Source organism: Carassius auratus, unplaced genomic scaffold (assembly GCF_003368295.1).
Source record: "Carassius auratus strain Wakin unplaced genomic scaffold, ASM336829v1 scaf_tig00008137, whole genome shotgun sequence".
Taxonomy (NCBI): domain Eukaryota; kingdom Metazoa; phylum Chordata; class Actinopteri; order Cypriniformes; family Cyprinidae; genus Carassius; species Carassius auratus.
The window spans coordinates 100,733-123,472 of NW_020523909.1; the positions used below are offsets into that span (position 1 = coordinate 100,733).

At 43.1% G+C, this 22,740-nt stretch overlaps 1 protein-coding gene across 1 annotated transcript; it reads right to left on the reverse strand.

Moving 5' to 3' along the window:
• Positions 1 to 1,110: 1,110 nt before the first annotated feature.
• On the reverse strand, positions 1,111 to 8,576 carry LOC113071790 (formin-2-like). Its single transcript, XM_026245102.1, has 4 exons — positions 6,536 to 8,576; positions 4,936 to 4,985; positions 2,453 to 2,596; positions 1,111 to 1,405 (listed from the first exon to the last, which is right to left on the reverse strand). Exon 1 carries the CDS (start codon positions 8,320 to 8,322, stop codon positions 7,612 to 7,614), a length of 711 nt encoding a protein of 236 aa, XP_026100887.1. The 5' UTR covers positions 8,323 to 8,576; the 3' UTR covers positions 1,111 to 1,405; positions 2,453 to 2,596; positions 4,936 to 4,985; positions 6,536 to 7,611.
• Positions 8,577 to 22,740: the final 14,164 nt, after the last annotated feature.

Consider the following 22,740-nt stretch of genomic DNA (forward strand, 5'->3'; position numbering starts at 1 on the left):
CCTCATGTGGCCCACTGCAGCATGGAACGATGGCCCTTTGACAATGCACTCCTGTTTACCAGTTCTGGTCCACTAAGAATTAAATAAATTAACTGTAACTGTGTATGTGTGGCGTGTATGGCATTAAAACTTTGGAAACTCAGTGACAAAATATCAATGACACTAAGGGCACTATTTTAACGATCTGAAACGCAAGTGTCAAAGCGCGAAGCGCAAGTAACTTTGTGGGCGAGTCTCGGCGCTGTTGCTATTTTCCCGGCGGGATAAATGGCTCTTGCGTCCGGCGCAAATCTAAAGTGGGTTGGTCTGAAGTAGCTTCATTATTCATAGGTGTGGTTTGGGCGTAACGTGAAATAAACCAATCAGAGCGTCATCCAACATTCCCTTTAAAAGCAGGTGCGCAAGTTCCATTATGGATTGCTATTATTATGGCGTATTTACCAGGCGCACGCCAGGAGCGGTTCACAGCCGAGGAGACTGATGTTCTTGTAAGAGCAGTGAAAGACAGAGAAGTTGTGTTGTATGGGGATGGGAGAATAATTAGCCTGAATAATTTGTAAGCTAGATTTATGCCTATTTTGTTCACATCTTCGTGGCACACCACAATGATTTCCGTCATCTCATGTGTTAATATTTTTTTAGTATAACAATTTATGATTTGCAAAAATAACTGTTACATCTGTGTAGATTACATGAGCAAAGTGTATGCGCGTTGTGCACGCTATACATTATGGTCAAGCATGCGCCCTTAAAATAGCATAATGAACAACGCGCAACGCGCCACTGACTTTAGACTAGGTTTTTTCTGGTCAGTGGCGCAATTGTTTAATGGAACAGCAAAATAGCACCAGGGATTGTTTGCGCCGGAACACACCTCCTTTTTTGCGCTGAACCGCCCAGGGAGCGCAAGTTCATTCACTAGTTTAGCGACGTGCCTCTGTGGAGGGAAAAGCGCGCTTTGCGCGGGTGCAAAATAGGAATGACACATGCGTCGGTGTACAAAGTCAATTGTGCTGGGTGCAAGATAGGGCCCTAAGTGAGTTCTGCATCAACATTATTCAACATACAGTCAAGAGAAATTATATAAAAATGGCCTACCTAAATATTAAGTTTACAACAGATGATCCAAACACATTTCTGAAAAAATTGCATTATTTATTAATATTGCCAATGAAAAACCCATTGAATGATTACATTTCCAAAACTGAGAAGCAATCTAAACATGGAAAAAAAAAGACATTAAGTACATCCAGTAGCTATGTATAGGTTAGCTCATCCAAAAACAAACTTGTCCGACGTTGTAGTAGTGAACACTGCAGAGCCTTGGCAACAGGAACAATCCAAACTTATAGGATTTATTGACCTCCTTGACTGGGCCCATCAGCATCATGGCAATCTTGCAGGCCTTTAAAGGACAAAAAAAACAAAAACAAAAAAAAACTGTTGACTCAGTAAGAATTTAGAGGCCAAATTAAACAAAATTCCCTAAACAAAATAAAATTACAAGAAAAAATAAAATAAAAACACAAAACAAAAAAGATAGTCATTGTACTTATTTTGTGTTATTGTTACAGGTACACTATGTAACTTTTTACACCGTCTAGCAAGGGTGGCACGATATGAAAATAAATGCAAACATGCATTTAAGAAAGATCTTGACTAAGGGGAATATAGTGCTTACGTCTTTTGGTCTGACTCCCCTTTGTGCCTAATAAAAAATTTAATTCAATTCAGTTCACATTTATTTGCATAGCGGTTTTCACAATACATATCGTTTCAAAACAAATTTACAGGGAATGCATGTCAACATTACAATTTAGATTGGATAACGCAATCAGTTATTTAACAATCACGACATGCCTAAGACAGAGTGAGAGGTTCTTTCAACTAAAAGTGAAACTGCAAGTTTAAAAACTTCAAAAACAGCAGTATGTGTGTCCTTTATTGGAAGCATTGCAGAAATATTGAATAGTGAGTAAATGGACTGGAACTACCTGCGCATTAAACAGTTTGGTAACACTTTACACCAAGGTCTTATTTGTTAACATTAGTTACTGTATTAAGTAACACGAACTAACCATGAGCAATACATTTTTTACAGTATTTAATAATCTTTGTTAACATTAGATAAATAAAATACAGTCCTTCATTGTTTGTTCATGTTAGTTCACAGAGCATTAATGTTAACAAATTCAACTTGATTTTAATGATGTATTAGTAAACACTGTAATTAACATTAACTAAGATTAATAAATGCTATTGAGGAATTGTTATTTCCTAGTTCATGGTAACTAATGTAGTAAACTAATGTTAACTAATGAAACGTTTAAAGTGTTACCAATGGTTTTAATACACACCTCAAAACCAATCAAAATCATGTATTTAGACAGACCAGGGTGTAGTACAAATTATTAGATACATATACAGATAAAACACAATGTTACTGACTTACAGGTTTCTTGGACACTCTTTCGTTTCTATCTTTCTCTTCTCCCTCCATCTCGGTCACATGCAAGGTGAAGCCATTTTTTTTTTATAAAGAATTCTATCTCTTGATCGGTGGCCGTTGCTGTTAGCCTGCTGTTTCTGACAGTTCCTAAAAGTAAAGAACATTGTAAAAGCAAGATTATACAACTTTTAAAATCTTAGGACCCAATTAGGAACAACTTTAATGCCTGCTACGAAGATCAGACTGTATGATGCCACCTAGGCCTGTCAACATCTGCAGCATTATTTTTATAGTCCATCCCCAACTACCCCCTGGAACTGTTAAATCTTTCCTTAGAATTCCACAAAAATTAATTCTTACAAACAAAAGTTCATTTACAAACAGTAAATGACTAAGATAGCTTTAGAGAATGCAAAAATAACACTTCACATCCCTTAAAACTACTGGACCAGTGTAAAGTAAGAACTGCTTGCTTTCCATCGTAACCTCTCATCAAGTGCCCTTGGTCTTCTAGCAAACTCTGAGGGTATGTAACTGTTCAGAGCAAGCAGTTTGCCGGAAATGAAGGACACTTGTCTGGATGAAATACGGTAATTCAACTTACCGCAGGTTCCCATCCACAAATCAAGCAGACGCCGCACCATACCTTAGCACAGTAAATGCATATAGTCATGTGGAAATCCACTAACCATAGCAATATTTGTTTCACAAAATGGGGAATGTTGTACATGGTGGTCTTCATCCTCTGCATTTGAAAAAGATACATCTGTTCTCTAGCATTAAGTTCAGGAAATGTCATGTGATTATTAATGTAAATGCCTGACTGTACACATTTATCACAACCACTGTATCCATTGTGTGACTTAATTCCCTTAATAAAGGCTCTCGCAGGAGCATCACAAATTACTGAGCACACAGTCAAGAAGAATGTCTTTCCATTAACAACAAAACCAGTGCTCAAGGATTTCAACTCAGAGAGCAGATCCTATAGATATTCTGACAATGACTGAGGCTTTGAGTTTCCACTGTAAAGGGCAATCAACACAGGTTTTCTAGTGTAAGCCTGGAGTATTCCTAAAATTGGCCAGAACTGTAAACCTGAACTTTTAAAAATAGGAAGACCATCCATGTTCAATTGTAATTTTAATCTTTGATGACTCTGGACAACTGATGTAAGCTTCTGAAAGATGTGGCTGAACATTTTCTTTATTCCAAAATAGTGGAATGATCCACTCCCCAAGGAAACAATACTATTAGCTACGTTCACACTGCAGGGCTTAATGCTCAATTCAGATTTTTTTCACATTTCCAATTAAATGCGACCTTTTGTGATCTCCTGTGTGAACGTGAAATTACTCAAGAGTACTCAATGGTGAACGACGTCACTCTTTGTTTGCAGAAGTAACGTTAGCTAACGTTAAACATGGATGTCAACAACAGTGTAGTCAACAGCGGAGCTCTTTTTGCAATATTAAAGTTATTTTCCCAACGGAGCCAGCACAATTACAATCTTCTCGTTTTAAGAAGAAAATTAAAAGAAGGAGGAGAGCAAGGTTTTTGGCCATGGCGATTTGTGGAGCAGTGATAGCAACGTCGGTTCAGAGAAACGTGTGGGTACGGAGTTTCAACCAGTAGTGGTGGGATACTGATGTGAGTGGCTCTTCAACTAGCCTACTTCAACGCAGAGTTTTGACATTTGTAGCATATCAATGACGTACGGGTCAGATACATGTGGCCTGGCCATTCAGATGGAGGTCACATTTCAAAAGATCGGATACGTATCTGTTTCAGGACCACATACCCAAGTGGCCTGGGTCACATTTGAAAAGATCGGATCGGTGTCGTTCAGACTGTCATGAAAAGATCAGATACATGTCGCATAGGGGCAAAAAAAATCGGAATTGGGTAGTTTCAGCCTGCAGTGTGAACGTAGCCTATGTTTTATCTGTGTTTGGAGTAATGTTCTTGCATCTTTTGGTAGAGATGGGTGATGGGCTTTCAGTATTGACAAAAGGGCAGACAAAGCAATCAATGAAATGCCAAAATGTGTTGCCCAGTCTCGCAAACATCCCGTAAAATCTTTAGGAACATCCCAACTTTTATCAACATGGCTATCCTCATCACTTGTTGATTCACTTCCCCCATCACTCTCTGATCCACAAATTGCTGGCAAAACAAAGCTTGAAGTAACTACTTCATGTTCAATGCTATGTTCTTCAATAGTACAATCCATGAAACTACTGTCCTCATCATTCAAAGATTCAAACAACTGGGTGACTCTTTTAACAGCCCTTTTCCTTAAATTGCTGCGAGTGATATTCCACTTTTCTCTCTCCATTGCACAGTATTTACACTAACATTTACGCTTTGAAAATTAGTCATGCAGTACAATGTCAATAACCAGGTGCGCTATGGAGAAGAAAAAAAAAAAAATACATTAATACTTTAAATATTGAACTACAGCATGAAATGTATCAACAGCTTACCTTAATGGTGACTTGACACTGTATTTTTGCCCACCAGAAATGTTCTGTAACTAATCACATTGACTGTTATTAAGGTCTAAAACATCATGACTCAAAATAGTACATGACAAAAACATAATGCATGCAAATACATTTTATAAAACATGAGTTAAATACTTTCACTGTGCAGAACTGACTACAGGTTGGGAGACTGATCTCAGCGGTTTGCAGCGCTGAGGATTACACATGTTTGTGCTGAGCTTATGACCACAATGTCCAATCAGAGTCATTTTGATTAGTAACCGCTGAATTGTTTAGTGAGCACGTTCTGAATTCTGAATCTTCATTAGGCATAAATAAAAATGTGAAAGTGCACACATCACTTTAGACTTAATTCATGAACCGCTTCAGTGTTCTTTGCTCACTTTCTTTATACTTTATTCCCAGTTTGAATAACATTTGTTTTTAATGCTGCTGAAATAACCAGTGTGAAGCCTTGATTTTCTAATTCATAATAATCAACATTAATAATTACAATATCAAGAACAATAATCAAATTAGGCTATTTACATTATACAATGCTTGTGTAAATACATGAGCAGCATTAATCTGTGTAAATTAACATAAATAGCCATGAACATAAAATATCACCTCTTATTGGACATTGCAGTAATAAGTTAAACAGAAACAGGTGTGACTGGTTACAATGCTCAACACTGTAAACCTCGTGCAAAATTTTTTTTTGAAATATTATGCAACATGAGCAAATCTACTGTATGATTCAGTAGTAACATTATATAGGCCCACAGAAAGGTAAAGATATACAGGAAATATAGGAGAAAATAAAGCAAATACATAACAATAAATTAAAAAAAATTTAACCTACAACAATAATAATAACAATAATAATGTAAAATATTAAATAAAAAATAAACAATCAGTAAATGTACTTAAAAGACTGTTGGATGGGATGAAATGATTTATAAATTAATTCATATTAGCCTGTTTCGATTGTATCCGTAATATGGGTAAACTGCAAGCTAACCGGTGTTTTTTGAACGCAAGCACATTTTTCCGTTGGAGAGAGAGCACGTACACATGGTTGCCAGGTTGACAAATAAAAGTAGCACACTTAGCAGATATTCCCGTATTGCGCAAGTGTGAAGATGTGTTTCGGGGATTTGTCTCTTTATATCAGGCAACCCCGGTTGTGTTCCTCTGCAGCCAGATTACCTTGTTGTAGCCTATATTGTGCTCTTTTCATTTTTAGAAACCTGCACCTTTCTAATTAATTTTGTTGTTCTTGTATTGAAATTAAGCGCGATCCACAGCTGCACACGTGCACAGAGCTAGCTGGTATCGTCTCTGGATGTATGGAACACAGCACTACTAATAACCAACATTAATAAATATTCATGATTCACCCTCTGAGTTTTTATAGGCTATTTTGTGTAAATAAATGAGCAGCATTAATCTAGCCAAATTTGCACGTTCCACTATAATAATTTATCTTCAAATAGAAAGTTTGCAAATGTGCATTACCTCTATACATCACATAACATGTGGACTCCAACTGAATATGTAATCGCTAACAAAAAGACACATTTATCAGTTATCTTACCTTGACTTTTTGCAGGTTCCAACATTCTTTTACTGTCTATGTTTCCGACGTCCTCCCTCCAACTGGGCTGCCCTTTTCTGTCAGGGTTTGGGGTAGAGGGATGAGGCGAGGACTCAAAGATGCAGAGAGAAGGGCTCTTTAATAGCAATAAAAATAAAACAAACAAACAAACAAAAACTACCCCGTGGGGGAAAACAGACTAACTTGACTGGGCAAGGCAAGGCAAGGCAAGGCATACACAGACAAAGATTCGACGACGAACTCGCAACCAGACTGCAAACACAAGGGCAATAAATAGGGAGCTAATGAGGAGGTTAACGAGGGAACACGTGTGGGGAAAATTATATCAATAATCAGGTAACAAGATGGGAGGGGTCAAGACAATTGACGAGAGCACATGGCACATAGGAACGAAGACAAAAGCCATGTGCTCACACAAAACAAAAAACACAAGCACATGGCCAGCAAACCAATCGCAAGCCATGTGCTCGAATCGGACACAAACACGCAGCTAATGAGCAAGCTCATAACCCGCGTGTTCACACAAGACAGCACGCAGCCAGTAAAAACTAAGCTGCGTGCGACAGCACAAGACAAAATATAACAAGCACACAGCCGATAACTCGAGCTGTGTGCAACAATGCCACAATAAAACAGAACATGGAGCGCGAGTGCTCGGTCCCCGACACGAAACCGAAACTCAGCAAGACATGAGTGCCGGGATCCGAACACCACGCTCCAACATGAAACAGGACACGCAGACAAGAGCGCACAGCTCGAGCGGTCTCGAAGCCGCGCGCTCACATGAAAACAATAACATGAGGAGAGTATCAGGGCTCTGTCACAAAACCATGAACACTACTAACCTGAAGTGACAGAACCCTGACACTAGCCTCCCTCAAAAGGGACGCCACCTGGCGTCCCTAACATGGAACATCCAAAAACTAGACAGGAACAAGACAGAACAGGCATGGCAACACAAACCTGGTACACAACAGAACACAAGACATGGAAATCAAAATACAAACAAAATAGGGGAGGGAGGGAAGGGGGCCCAGTCAAGCAAACAGAAAAACCTAATAAGTTAATAAAAGAGACCAGGGAGGGGAGGGAGGGCTGAGCCAAGGAGGCTCAGGCAGTACAGGAGTCCCAGCAGTGGGCCAGGGTGGAACCGGAGAGATGAGCCAGCGAGGATCCGGCCTAACAGGAACCCCGGCAGACCACCAGGGTGGAGCCGGAGGGACGGACCAAGGAGGATCCGGCCAAACAGGAACCCCGGCAGACCACCAGGGCGGAGCCGGAGGGACGAACCAGCGGGGATCCGGCCAAACAGGAACCCCGGCACACCACCAGGGCGGAGCCGGAGGGACGAACCAGCGAGGATCTGGCCAAACAGGAACCCCGGCAGACCACCAGGGCGGATCCGGAGGAACGAACCAGCGAGGATCCGGCCAAACAGGAACCCCGGCAGACCACCAGGGTGGAGCCGGAGGGACGAACCAGCGAGGATCTGGCCAAACAGGAACCCCGGCAGACCACCAGGGCGGAGCCGGAGGAACGAACCAGCAAGGATCCGGCCAAACAGGAACCCCGGCAGACCACCAGGGTGGAACCAGACGGAGAGACCAGGAGGCCTCCAGCCAAACAGGGACCCCGACGGATAGGGAGGGCAAAGCCGGCAAGGCACTCCTCAGGGGTAGAGCTGGCATCAGGGCAGGGAGCTTAGACAGAGCCGACATCAGGGCAAGGAGCTTGGGGGGCGCCGGCAGGGCAGAGAGCTTGGGCATGACTGGGATGGCCTCCAGGCCAGCAGTGGGCTCCTGAATGGCCTCCAGGCCATGTGGGATGGGGGAAGTCTTTCTCCTTTTCCTTCTCCTCCGTCTCCGAGACTGGGGCACTGAAATGTCGTCGGCCACTACTGGGGGCACGGCAGCCTCATCAGGCTCCTCTGGGGGCGCTGCAGCCTCAACAGGCTCCTCTGGGGGCGCTGCAGCCTCAACAGGCTCCTCTGGGGGCGCTGCAGCCTCAACAGGCTCCTCTGGGGGCGCTGCAGCCTCAACAGGCTCCTCTGGGGGCGCTGCAGCCTCAACAGGCTCCTCTGGGGGCGCTGCAGCCTCAACAGGCTCCTCTGGGGGCGCTGCAGCCTCAACAGGCTCCTCTGGGGGCGCTGCAGCCTCAACAGGCTCCTCTGGGGGCGCTGCAGCCTCAACAGGCTCCTCTGGGGGCGCTGCAGCCTCAACAGGATCCTCTGGGGGCGCTGCAGCCTCAACAGGCTCCTCTGGGGGCGCTGCAGCCTCAACAGGCTCCTCTGGGGGCGCTGCAGCCTCCTTAGCTGGGGAACGTGCCAAGAACTCCACAAATTCCCCAAACGACAGGTGGTCCAGCCCCCTCATACTCCACCAGCTGAGAGGCTCATCAAGGGCGTAATTGAAGAGGTCCTTGAGGGCCGCATCATTGACCTCCAATCCCTCTGCAGTCCCACCGAACTCCAGGGCAAAATCCCTCACACCAGTCCCTTGTTGATGGAGAGAGATCAAAGTCTTGAACTGGAGCATGCGCTGATAGTGGGGGCTGGAGAGAGTGGAGGCTGGTGGACAGTGCAAACCCTTCTTCCGCTGAGTCCTCATACTGGCGAGTTCGTACTGTCAGGGTTTGGGGTAGAGGGATGAGGCGAGGACTCAAAGATGCAGAGAGAAGGGCTCTTTAATAGCAATAAAAATAAAACAAACAAACAAACAAAAACTACCCCGTGGGGGAAAACAGACTAACTTGACTGGGCAAGGCAAGGCAAGGCAAGGCAAGGCAAGGCAAGGCAAGGCATACACAGACAAAGATTCGACGACGAACTCGCAACCAGACTGCAAACACAAGGGCAATAAATAGGGAGCTAATGAGGAGGTTAACGAGGGAACACGTGTGGGGAAAATTATATCAATAATCAGGTAACAAGATGGGAGGGGTCAAGACAATTGACGTGAGCACATGGCACATAGGAACGAAGACAAAAGCCATGTGCTCACACAAAACAAAAAACACAAGCACATGGCCAGCAAACCAATCGCAAGCCATGTGCTCGAATCGGACACAAACACGCAGCTAATGAGCAAGCTCATAACCCGCGTGTTCACACAAGACAGCACGCAGCCAGTAAAAACTAAGATGCGTGCGACAGCACAAGACAAAATATAACAAGCACACAGCCGATAACTCGAGCTGTGTGCAACAATGCCACAATAAAACAGAACATGGAGCGCGAGTGCTCGGTCCCCGACACGAAACCGAAACTCAGCAAGACATGAGTGCCGGGATCCGAACATCACGCTCCAACATGAAACAGGACACGCAGACAAGAGCGCACAGCTCGAGCGGTCTCGAAGCCGCGCGCTCACATGAAAACAATAACATGAGGAGAGTATCAGGGCTCTGTCACAAAACCATGAACACTACTAACCTGAAGTGACAGAACCCTGACATTTTCCACGCCTTCCGGCTATGTTTAAATGTGGGGGAATAAATTAATTAATGAGTCATGATTCACCCTCCGAGTTTTCTTTATTATTGTTATTATTATTTATAGGCTATTTACATTATTACATATTATATTATTAATATTAAACACATATCTTACCTTTAATGTCTGCAGGTTCTGTCCTCCTTCCAACTAACGTAACGTTTTGTTTTGGGCGCCTTTTCCACACTTTCCGGCTACGTTTGAATTTAAAAGGTGGGGAACAGGAAAATCGTTCCACTTTGAATGTTTAATTTTAATTTATATATATATATATATATATATATATATATATATATATATATATATATATATATAATGTATGTATGTATGTATGTATACATACAATTAATATATGTACAAGCAGTTTGCTAAAAAAAAAAAGTGGACGAACCATATGTATCTGCTTGAGGGTTTTAGCACACATGCTAATATTCAACACTGTCCACAGGAGGCTTTTAAAAAAAAAACTAAAGAAAACGGTAATAATATTTTTTGGGTGATTGCGGAAAACGGGGGTTGAAAATGTTATATCGAAATAATATTTTCTCATAGCAGCTTCTACTGTTTTGTCAGTAATATACTGATACATTCTCATCAGTTAATTAATTAGTATTATCATGTTTTAATCTTTAAGAAATAAACTGTTTTTCATAAAGATGAACATTAATTATAAATTACAATATTATTACAATATTTAGCCAAAATATTAGACAAATTAAAATATTTATTTATTTGCTTGCTTTTTAGAATATTACACTTTAGGGGTCACTTGACATTTACGTCTAGGCCCCCTATTTAAAGGGCCCCCTCACTCACAACTTCTACCTGATAAAATATTACAGAGCAAAAAAAAAAAAAAAAAAAGATGTAAATTTGCTATAAAAAAATTACCAAATAACAAATATCTTTATTTTTGGTTGTTTTAACTTGTTTTGTCTTATTTATTTATTTTTTTATGGGGGGTCTAATATGTCCAGGAACTTTTTCGGAAAGACTCAGAACAGCGCATATCTATATTTTATAAATACTGTAAAACTAAAGACTTTTCGGAGACATGAAGGATGCACTAGGTATTCAAGTTTAACGTGAGATTGTCAGAAACTGTGTGTTACCTACCCTTTAAATCATTTTAAGTCATTTTTATGCCCTTTTGGAAGATGGTTGAGGCCCCCTGGAACCTCCATTCTAGAGGTGCGTTCTATTCGACAGGGTCCCTACGCAGTGTTCATTGCTCCCTACTCCCTGAGCACGGTATATCAGTTGAAGTGGACTTAACTGACAGTAACCGCTCATGACAGTTGGGGGATTATCACTCTCCACTTACTTGAAAGTGATGTATCGATGTTCCCTTATTCCCTGTGCCATGCGCAGTGCCCTTCAAACTGAACATGTTTGCTCCCTTCGGATTGGAATCCCACTTAAGATGGCGGAATACCCTGTGAAGTCCACTTCGCAGTACACTTACGGTCAAATGGAACGCACCTCAGAAGTTAAATGACACTGCTAGCAACATTTTATCTGATCTCATCTTGTTTATCCCGAAACAACATTCAAATCAACCAATTTGATTTGAAGTTTGCAGTTTATGTCAAGTTTAGGCTTATAACCAGGGTAAGGTGCTTCAACATCAGTGTTGTTCACCTGACTATGTCAGGATCTTGGTAAGGGAGGAACTCAGGTGCAGACAGGGACTCTCAAACAAAGGGTTTATTACAAAAAGGGGAAACAAAAACCCACGAGGGGGAAAACACGGAGCAAGGTAAAGACTAAATAACTAAAACAGGACTGGACTGACAAGATAAACAAGGACTCTAAATACTAACTATAAACAAACACTCACGGTAATACAAACACTTCTTAAGGAACAATCACAGAGTGGAACAATCACAATCACAGGTACAAATCTCAATGACAATGAACCGACGCAAGACAGAGCACACTAGGAGATCTCAATAGGGGTACTAATCAAGACACGACAGGTGTTACAGATAGGACAATCAAGACACGACTAGTTTAACAAGGGGGGCGGGGCAAGGGAACGAGACAACACAAGCACATGGCCCAAAGACAAGGCCATGCGCTTGTACACAAAACACGGGTCTGTCATGATCCTGCCTCAAGACTAGGAAAAAAAATCAAGGACACGAGGGCAGAATCATGACAGAACCCCTCCCTTAAGGAGCGGCTTCCAGACGCTCCTCAAGGGAACATCAAACACGAGACATGACTGACATGACGGACTGGGACACCGACACAAACCAACAAGACATGACAAATAATAACAAAGGCAGACATGAATACACGACGGCAGGGTTAGGGTGACAAATCAAAAAAAACAAACAGGGAAGGGGAGGGGGCGGGACCACAAAGTTCATGGGGGACAGACCAGGGCGGGTGGGAGGGGTAGGAATCTTAGGAGGACAGGACAAAGGCTGACGACGGGGGGTACGGGCAGGTCTGGGTGGTGAGGGGCGGGGAGGGGTCTCGGGACAACTGACCGGGGACATGACGGGAGCAGACAAGGGACGCGGGGCAACACTTACGGGACGCGGGGCAAGACTTACGGGACGCGGGGCAAGACTTACGGGACGCGGGGAGACGACATCTACTGGACACGAGGGGACAACATCTACTGGACACGGGGGAACAACAGGACACGGGGCAACATTAACGGGACACGGGGAGACATCAACGGGACACGGGGCCACATCAACGGGACACGGGGCCACATCAACGGGACACGGGGCCACATCAACGGGACACGGGGCCACATCAACGGGACACGGGGAGACAACGGCTGGACACTTAGGACTTCTGGGGACAGGGTCAGGGGACAAAACAGGACTGACGGGGACTTCTAAAATTTGGACAAGACGGGACAAATAATCAGAAAAAGCTTTAGCAGCTAGGATAATAGGCAGCTCCTTATGGGATGAGACCGACTGTACAAGAGTCTTTGCTGCAGAGTCGGCCGCGGCTCTCTCCTCCGCTCTCACGACTGCAGCTCTCTTCTTTGCCGGCTCGGGCACGCTCACTGTTGCTGGCTCGGGCACGCCCACCGCTGCTGGCTCGGGCACGCCCACCGCTGCTGGCTCGGGCACGCCAGCTCTCTCCGCTGCTGGCACGGGCACGCCAGCGCTCACCGCTGCTGGCACGGGCACGCCAGCTCTCTCCGCTGCTGGCACGGGCACGCCAGCGCTCACCGCTGCTGGCACGGGCACGCCAGCTCTCTCCGCTGCTGGCACGGGCACGCCAGCGCTCACCGCTGCTGGCTCAGGCACGCTCACCGCTGCTGGCTCGGGAGGAGACAGGGTCACAGGACCGGCAGGCCCCTTCTTCTTCCTCTTCCTCCTCGGGCGCGGTGCAGAGGCTACAGCTGGGTCAGAGGCAGGTTGGGGGAGTTTGGTCTCGGACAGGGCAGGCTCGGACGCCGAAGACTCTGAAGCCGACTCCCATGAAAACAGTCTCCCTCGTTTCATGGGGAGACTGCTGGCTGAGGAGGGCACCTCAGGACTCTGGGAGGGGCTTGCCTGACCCCCCAGGGTTGCCACAGCCAGGACACGACCCTCCGGGATCGCCGGCAGCTGGGTAGGTGGGGACCTCTGGGGCTCCTCCTCTCGCCCGCTCACTCCAGAACGACCTCCCCTGGTCCCCCGGAACACCACAAGGCGAGAGCCCTCAAAACAATCTCGCTGGCTGGCTGATGCCATCCAGCATTGCCTCCTGTCTGCTGAGTTCCTTGGTGGTCGGTTCATTCTGTCAGGATCTTGGTAAGGGAGGAACTCAGGTGCAGACAGGGACTCTCAAACAAAGGGTTTATTACAAAAAGGGGAAACAAAAACCCACGAGGGGGAAAACACGGAGCAAGGTAAAGACTAAATAACTAAAACAGGACTGGACTGACAAGATAAACAAGGACTCTAAATACTAACTATAAACAAACACTCACGGTAATACAAACACTTCTTAAGGAACAATCACAGAGTGGAACAATCACAATCACAGGTACAAATCTCAATGACAATGAACCGACGCAAGACAGAGCACACTAGGAGATCTAAATAGGGGTACTAATCAAGACACGACAGGTGTTACAGATAGGACAATCAAGACACGACTAGGTTAACAAGGGGGGCGGGGCAAGGGAACGAGACAACACAAGCACATGGCCCAAAGACAAGGCCATGCGCTTGTACACAAAACACGGGTCTGTCATGATCCTGCCTCAAGACTAGGAAAAAAATCAAGGACACGAGGGCAGAATCATGACAGACTAGGGTTGTGGGTTTAGAGGGGAAGGGTTAGCACTATTTTTTTTAACAGGAATGTACCTCCAAGATCAACAATATGTTGACATCTCAAAACTCAAAACTCATATCTCATACAAATATTTAAAGGCACATCCCAAAACTATAAAAACTTATTAGAACCTAGACACTTGAACTTTTCTAGACACTATCTACACAACATATGTCAGCTGATTATAAGACATGTCAATTCAATATATCACATTCCTCACACTCACAGCCTGTACCTAGTGTCTGCTGCATCCTACCATATTTATGCTCACACCCACATGAGCCATGTTCATGCTGTGCCATATATTTGCCAAAACTGGCCCAGATACGTTTTATGATAAATGGGCTACATTTGCAGCATTACATGTGGGCCATTTTTGGCTCACACCCGATGAGCCAATGTTTGATATGCCATATATTTGCCAATAGTGGGTCAGATACGTTTTATGAAAAATGGGCCACATTTGCAGAATTATATTTGGGCCACTTTTGGCTCACATTCAGATGAGCCAATAATTGATATGCCATATATTTGCCAAAACTGGCCCACATATGTTTTAAGATGAATGGGCCACATTTGCAGAATTATATGTGGGCCACTTTTGGCTCACACCCGATGAGCCAATGGTTGATATGCCATATATTTGCCAATAGTGGGCCAGATACGTTTTATGAAAAATGGGCCACATTTGCAGAATTATATTTGGCACACTTTTGGCTCACATTCAGATGAGCCAATGGTTGATATGCCATATATTTGCCAAAACTGGCCCACATTTGTTTTAAGATGAATGGGCCACATTTGCAGCATTATATGTGGGCCACTTTTGGCTCACACCCTGATGAGCCAATGGTTGATATGTCATATATTTGCCACAACTGGCCCACATATGTTTTAAAATGAATGGGCCACATTGGCAGAATTATATTTGGGCCACTTTTGGCTCACATTCAGATGAGCCAATAATTGATATGCCATATATTTGCCAAAACTGGCCCACATATGTTTTAAGATGAATGGGCCACATTTGCAGAATTATATGTGGGCCACTTTTGGCTCACACCCGATGAGCCAATGGTTGATATGCCATATATTTGCCAATAGTGGGCCAGATACGTTTTATGAAAAATGGGCCACATTTGCAGAATTATATTTGGCACACTTTTGGCTCACATTCAGATGAGCCAATGGTTGATATGCCATATATTTGCCAAAACTGGCCCACATTTGTTTTAAGATGAATGGGCCACATTTGCAGCATTATATGTGGGCCACTTTTGGCTCACACCCTGATGAGCCAATGGTTGATATGTCATATATTTGCCACAACTGGCCCACATATGTTTTAAGATGAATGGGCCACATTGGCAGAATTATATGTGGGCCACTTTTGGCTGACACCCAGAAGAACCAATGGTTGATATGCCATATATTTGCCAAAACTGGCCCACATATGTTTTTAGATGAATGGGCGACATTTGCAGCATTATATGTGGGCCACTTTTGGCTCACACCCAGATCAGCCAATGGTTAATACGCCATATATTTGCCAAAACTGGCCCAGAAACGTTTTACGATAAATGGGCTACATTTGCAGCATTATATGTGGGCCACTTTTGGCTCACACCCTGATGAACCAATGGCTGATATGCCATACATTTGCCAAAACTTGCCCACATATGTTTTAAGATGAATGGGCCACATTTGCATCATTATATGTGGGCCACTTTTGGCTCACACCTCGATGAGGCAATGGTTGATATCAGTGTTGTAGTCGAGACCAGCTCATTCGAGTCCGAGTCCAGATCGAGTCCAGAGAGGGTCGAGTCCGAGTCAAGACCGAGTTCAGAGAGGGTCGAGTCCGAGTCAAGACTGAGTTCAGAAAGGGTCGAGTCCGAGTCAAGACCGAGACCAGAGAGACTGGGTCTGAGACAAGACCTAAAGAAATCTTCAAGAGTATGTCAAATGTTTGGTGGAAACAATAAAGGTTAAAAGGGCCACATAGTATGTGGTGTAAAGGTAATTTTATTAGTATTATGAATTATTACTTGTCAATATTAAGTGCTCATTTTCACATAACATCGTTGTACCACTATACACATCCATATAACCTTTCTAGTACACATAACATTGCTGTAAGACTCTATATTGTAATTCTACATAACACTTCTAGTACAAGTAACATTACTGTACCACTATACCTGTAAATGTTCAACTGTAACAGCTTTTACATAACTTTTAACCTTGAAGCTTAACTAATGACTGCTAATATCCTTACAATTTCTTGGATTATGTGCACTTTAGGGTGTACTCACACTAGCCAGTTTGAACCGTGCCCGAGTGCGTTTGACCACCAAAGCGCGGTTCGTTTGACTAGTGTGAGTGCTCCGAACCGTGCCCGGGCGCGGCTCGATTGGCCGGCCCTGGCCCGCTTGGAAGAGGTGGGCCAGGGCACGGTTCAGTTGGATGTTGTGAAGATTACAGATGGGCATAATTACTTTTTTTTTAAAAATAAGTGAGGAGACCATCCTGCTACCCAACCAAGCACGATGTGGTCTCATGATCAATCCACCCCGACTAAAAACTCTCTCTACTGGTGCAGAGGAAGTGGGGACTGACAAAAGTTACCATTTCATCACTTTCTGTAACAGCAACGGATAATCTAATGCTAATTTCCCTGGATGGTGCGTTTTAATGCAGGGTAAAATACACACTAGTCGAGGTTTTTTTTAGTTACGGACGGCATACACACAAGAGCCGACTGACTGTCCAGGAAAATTTCATCCAAAAGTGTGTATGTGCCAGGGGAAGAAAGCTGGATGAAATGCCATATAAGTTCAATGCATTCTGTCAGACATTTTTTTTGGGGGGGGTGTTTAGTGTTGAGACAGTCAGTCTGTGTCTGTATTCATTATATAATTTAATTAAACAATATATATATTTTTTTTTTTCTGTGACCATTTTGTCCTTCTTTGTAAAAATAACACAGTTGAGAGAAATAATGTAGCAATGTGGCTTTCTGGAAAGCGGGATCACTACAGGCGGATGGCAGGAGGGTAACTTAAGGCCGGTGACACACTGGCTGCGTGGCGTCTCTGCTGCGTGCCAGAAGCGTGGTGGCTGCTTCGCGTTTTCTGTGTCTTTACACACCAGAAGCGTGCCTGACGACTCGGCGCTGGCACGCTGCTGTAGGTGACATAAAGGGAGGCTGCCGAAAAACCAGGCTCTTGTCCTCATGACAACAATATCCAATTTTTTATTATTATTATTATTTTTTTTTTTTACACACCTACTGATAGGAAACCATCAACAGTATTGACGGCAAAATAGAGTATGTTTGACAGGTGCAATGTTTGAAAATCGATCATTATTTATTTTTTAAATTACATTTATATCAGAATTTATGCCAACCTATAGACTTTCAAATATCAAAATATCATGAATTAATATGTATTTGTGTACAAAATGACATATAAACACATTTTCCTAATATATTATGCCTGGAAACGCTTCCAACATGCACGCGTGTCGCGTGAAAAATAGGCGTCGGTTCTATTTCTAGCATGCACGGGTTTTCCGCGCGTCTCACGCAGGCAGTCTGTAATATCTAACCTGTTAACATGGGAGCCGAATTAAAAACAGACACGCCACGCAGCTGAGACGCTTGCTCCACACATCCATGTTGTCGCTGGCCTAACGTCTCATGTCAAAAGAAAATCACCAGTCATTGGATGTGTCAATCATACATCAATTTAAATAAACATTAACATACAGTAATAATCATGAAATATTTTGATTGGGACTCGAGTGGACTCGGGCATAAGTCCGATTCCTAATATGTTCGAGTCCGAGTCAATACCGAGTCAAAATGCACACGAGTCCATGACAAGACCGAGACCATTAAAATATGGTCTCGAGACCGAGTCCAAGACCGAGTCCGAGTCTCGAGTACTCAACACTGGTTGATATGCCATATATTTGCCAAAACTGGCCATCATATGCTTTAAGATGAATGGGCCGTATTTGAAGCATTATACAGTATTGTTCAAAATAATAGCAGTACAATGTGACTAACCAGAATAATCAAGGTTTTTAGTATATTTTTTATTGCTACGTGGCAAACAAGTTACCAGTAGGTTCAGTAGATTCTCAGAAAACAAACGAGACCCAGCATTCATGATATGCACGCTCTGAAGGCTGTGCAATTGGGCAATTAGTTGAAAGGGGTGTGTTCAAAAAAATAGCAGTGTCTACCTTTGACTGTACAAACTCAAAACTATTTTGTACAAACATTTTTTTTTTTCTGGGATTTAGCAATCCTGTGAATCACTAAACTAATATTTAGTTGTATGACCACAGTTTTTTAAAACTGCTTGACATCTGTGTGGCATGGAGTCAACCAACTTGTGGCACCTCTCAGCTGTTATTCCACTCCATGATTCTTTAACAACATTCCACAATTCATTCACATTTCTTGGTTTTGCTTCAGAAACAGCATTTTTGATATCACCCCACAAGTTCTCAATTGGATTAAGGTCTGGAGATTGGGCTGGCCACTCCATAACATTAATTTTGTTGGTTTGGAACCAAGACTTTGCCCGTTTACTAGTGTGTTTTGGGTCATTGTCTTGTTGAAACAACCATTTCAAGGTCATGTCCTCTTCAGCATAGGGCAACATGACCTCTTCAAGTATTTTAACATATGCAAACTGATCCATGATCCCTGGTATGCGATAAATAGGCCCAACACCATAGTAGGAGAAACATGCCCATATCATGATGCTTGCACCTCCATGCTTCACTGTCTTCACTGTGTACTGTGGCTTGAATTCAGAGTTTGGGGGTCGTCTCACAAACTGCCTGTGGCCCTTGGACCCAAAAAGAACAATTTTACTCTCATCAGTCCACAAAATGTTCCTCCATTTCTCTTTAGGCCAGTTGATGTGTTCTTTGGCAAAGTGTAACCTCTTCTGCACATGCCTTTTTTTTAACAGAGGGACTTTGCGGGGGATTCTTGAAAATAGATTAGCTTCACACAGACGTCTTCTAACTGTCACAGTACTTACAGGTAACTCCAGACTGTCTTTGATCATCCTGGAGGTGATCATTGGCTGAGCCTTTGCCATTCTGGTTATTCTTCTATCCATTTTGATGGTTGTCTTCCGTTTTCTTCCACGTCTCTCTGGTTTTGCTCTCCATTTTAAGGCATTGGAGATCATTTTAGCTGAACAGCCTATCATTTTTTGCACCTCTTTATAGGTTTTCCCCTCTCTAATCAACTTTTTAATCAAAGTTCGCTGTTCTTCTGAACAATGTCTTGAACGACCCATTTTCCTCAGCTTTCAAATGCATGTTCAACAAGTGTTGGCTTCATCCTTAAATAGGGGCCACCTGATTCACACCTGTTTCTTCACATAATTGATGACCTCAGTGATTGAATGCCACACTGCTATTTTTTTGAACACACCCCTTTCAACTAATTCAACTAATTGCCCAATTGCACAGCCTTAAGAGCGTGCATATCATGAATGCTGGGTCTTGTTTGTTTTCTGACAATCTACTGAACCTACTGGTAACTTGTTTGCCACGTAGCAATAAAAAAAATATACGAAAAACCTTGATTATTCTGGTTAGTCACATTGTACTGCTATTATTTTGAACAATACTGTATTTGGGCCACTTTTGGCTCACATCCAGATGAGGCAATGGTTGATATGCCATATATTTGCCAAAACTGGCCCATATATGTTTTAAGATGAATGGGCCGTATTTGAAGCATTATATTTGGGCCTCTTTTGGCTCACATCCAGATGAGGCAATGTTGATATGCCTTATATTTGCCAAAACTGATGAGCCAATGGTTCATATCCATTTTGCCAGGAGTGGCCCAGACACATTTTATGATAAATGGGCCACATTTGCAGTATTACATGTGGGCCACTTTTGGCTCACAACCAGATAAGCCAGTACTCACTGTACCATATTTTTGCCAAAACTGGCCCACATACATTTTAAGATAACAGGGCCATAATTGCTTTAACATATGTGGGCCATATTTGGTTTACACCCAGATATGCCTTTGTCGGTTGTGCCACATTTTTGCCAAAGGTGGCCCACTATTGTTTTATGATATTTGGGCCATATTTATTATTTACCACATGGGCCACTTTAGGGTCACATTCAAATTACACATTGCTGTAAGCACCGCATCTTTGCCTAAGAAGGCCCACATGTGATTTTAGATATTTGGGCCATATTTGCTTTTTTACATATGGGCCACTTCAGATTTACATCCATTTTGTCTGGGCCATAAAAAGGCCTTCAGTGCCACATCATTGCCTGAAGTGGCCCACATCCGTTTGCTATCTGGGAATTGTAGTTCCTGATGTTGCTGATTGGCTGAGTAGTCATTGAAGTGATGTCTTGGGAAGCCCGTGGTTGGGCGTTGGCTGACGATGCAGAGTTGTTAGCTGGTTGAAGTTGAATCTTGAGGTCAGACTCGGAGACACAGCGTTATAGAACATAACTTAGAACATGAAACCCTCAACGGGAAAGAAAAGAAACTAAAGTAAAAGAACAGAACAGAAGTAAAGTTTGACGAGACTAGGTGGAGTTTCTTCTCATCGTGGCTATGTAGCAGTAGGTGTGTAGGCTGACACACACTGGAACCACGCTCAAAGAAAGATAAAAGCAAAGACTTAAAGCAAAAGCTAAAAGCAGGCATGACTAATAGCAAAAGCTTAGAACAAAAGCTAAAAGCAAAATTTGATGGTGTCCTGAGTATTTAAACTGGCCTTTTGGCCACACCGCAAATGTTGTCTTCATATTAGATATTGTCTTTGCTTGGGGTATTATAAATCATAAGTTTATCTTATAAAGCAGGTGGTCCGAATTTTCCCGCTCTTGCAGGGTATAATTTTGGACAGAAACATTTCAAGCAAGCAGATTGAAACATGTACATACTAAACATAAATATGAATCCATAAACTATTCAATAGTTATCGAAAAGGCATACACAATAAATGATTAAAAACATGATAGTCAAATGTGTGGGTTTCATAAATTATATGGAGTTAAGCAATGGACTGATATTCTTTAGAAGTCCTTTTTAGTTAATTTTGGTACATCTATAAAAGACTGAGCCATTCTCTGACATATGGATGTTCTATGGAGACCAGAGGTTAAAAGGTCCGCTAAGGAATTTCAGTCTGGTTCTGCTAGGTGGGGGGAAGTCAATCCAAGGATCTTGTTTACTCTCATGGGTTTACACATGATGGTCATGAAGCATGTAAAGCAATCTTGATTGTTTGCCCCAAATTTGACAATCTCTTCTCTGAACTGAAATTGTCATTAATTGTTCTAATGGTGTTAATGTTGAAAGATGTTCTGTGAAAGTTGGTTGGTTGGTTATCTTGCTTCTGACTTGTGGCACTGGGAATTGATTTACAACATCCTGTTGTCTGAGGAATTCGGCTCCTCATGTTTCAGTGGTCCTCATCGACTCTTTAATTTGTCTGGTTTGGGTTTGATAAGCTACAGTACCATCAAAATAAAACTGATATTGGAGTCACGTGATGCACTCGAGGTAGTTAGACGTACCCAGGAGAGCTCTCTAGAAATCACCTAATGTTGAAATAAATTACTGAAACATTGCCCAAATAGTTGTAAAAAGTCTACCTGATACTTGTGTGCAACGTGCAACCATGGAGTGTCGACCAAAACCCAAGAAAGATGAGCATAAAACCACCAAAACTACTCAGAGAAAGTCCCCGCAAATGGCTGCGGAGGGGATCGCCTCTGAAGGGGAAAATACAGCGGGGGTTCTCACCGCCGCGCTGAAGGAATTTCGGGAGATCATTGGGAGTGTTAAGCAAGAGCTGATCTCTCAAATGTCGGAACTACGCAATTCCATTCAGGGATCAATTGATACCCTGACCCTGTCTGTCTCATCTATGCAAGACCGGATCACTACGGCTGAGCAAAGGATCAGTGATGTGGAAGATAACGTTTAGGGAAATGAGCGGTCCCTCGATCTCCTCAAAAAAGAAAACGAGGTTCTCAGAAATAAGCTGGAATATATAGAAAACTACAACAGACGAAACAACATCTGCTTGATTGGACTGAGCGAAGGAGCTGAAGGTCGGGATACAATTGAATTCTTTAAGACATGGCTGCCGAGCGTGCTGTGAGAAGAAAACTTTGGGTCTCCAATTATCATCGTGCGTTCCGGCAGAGCGAATCCCGGGAAAACCTCTGCGGCCCATCCTGATTCGACTTCTGAGATTCCAGGACTGTGAAAGTATCCTACGTATCGCCCGAGATAAAGCACCAATCTCTGTTGATGGGAAGAGAGTCAGCTTTTTTCTGGATTTCTCATCAGAGGTGATGAACCGCA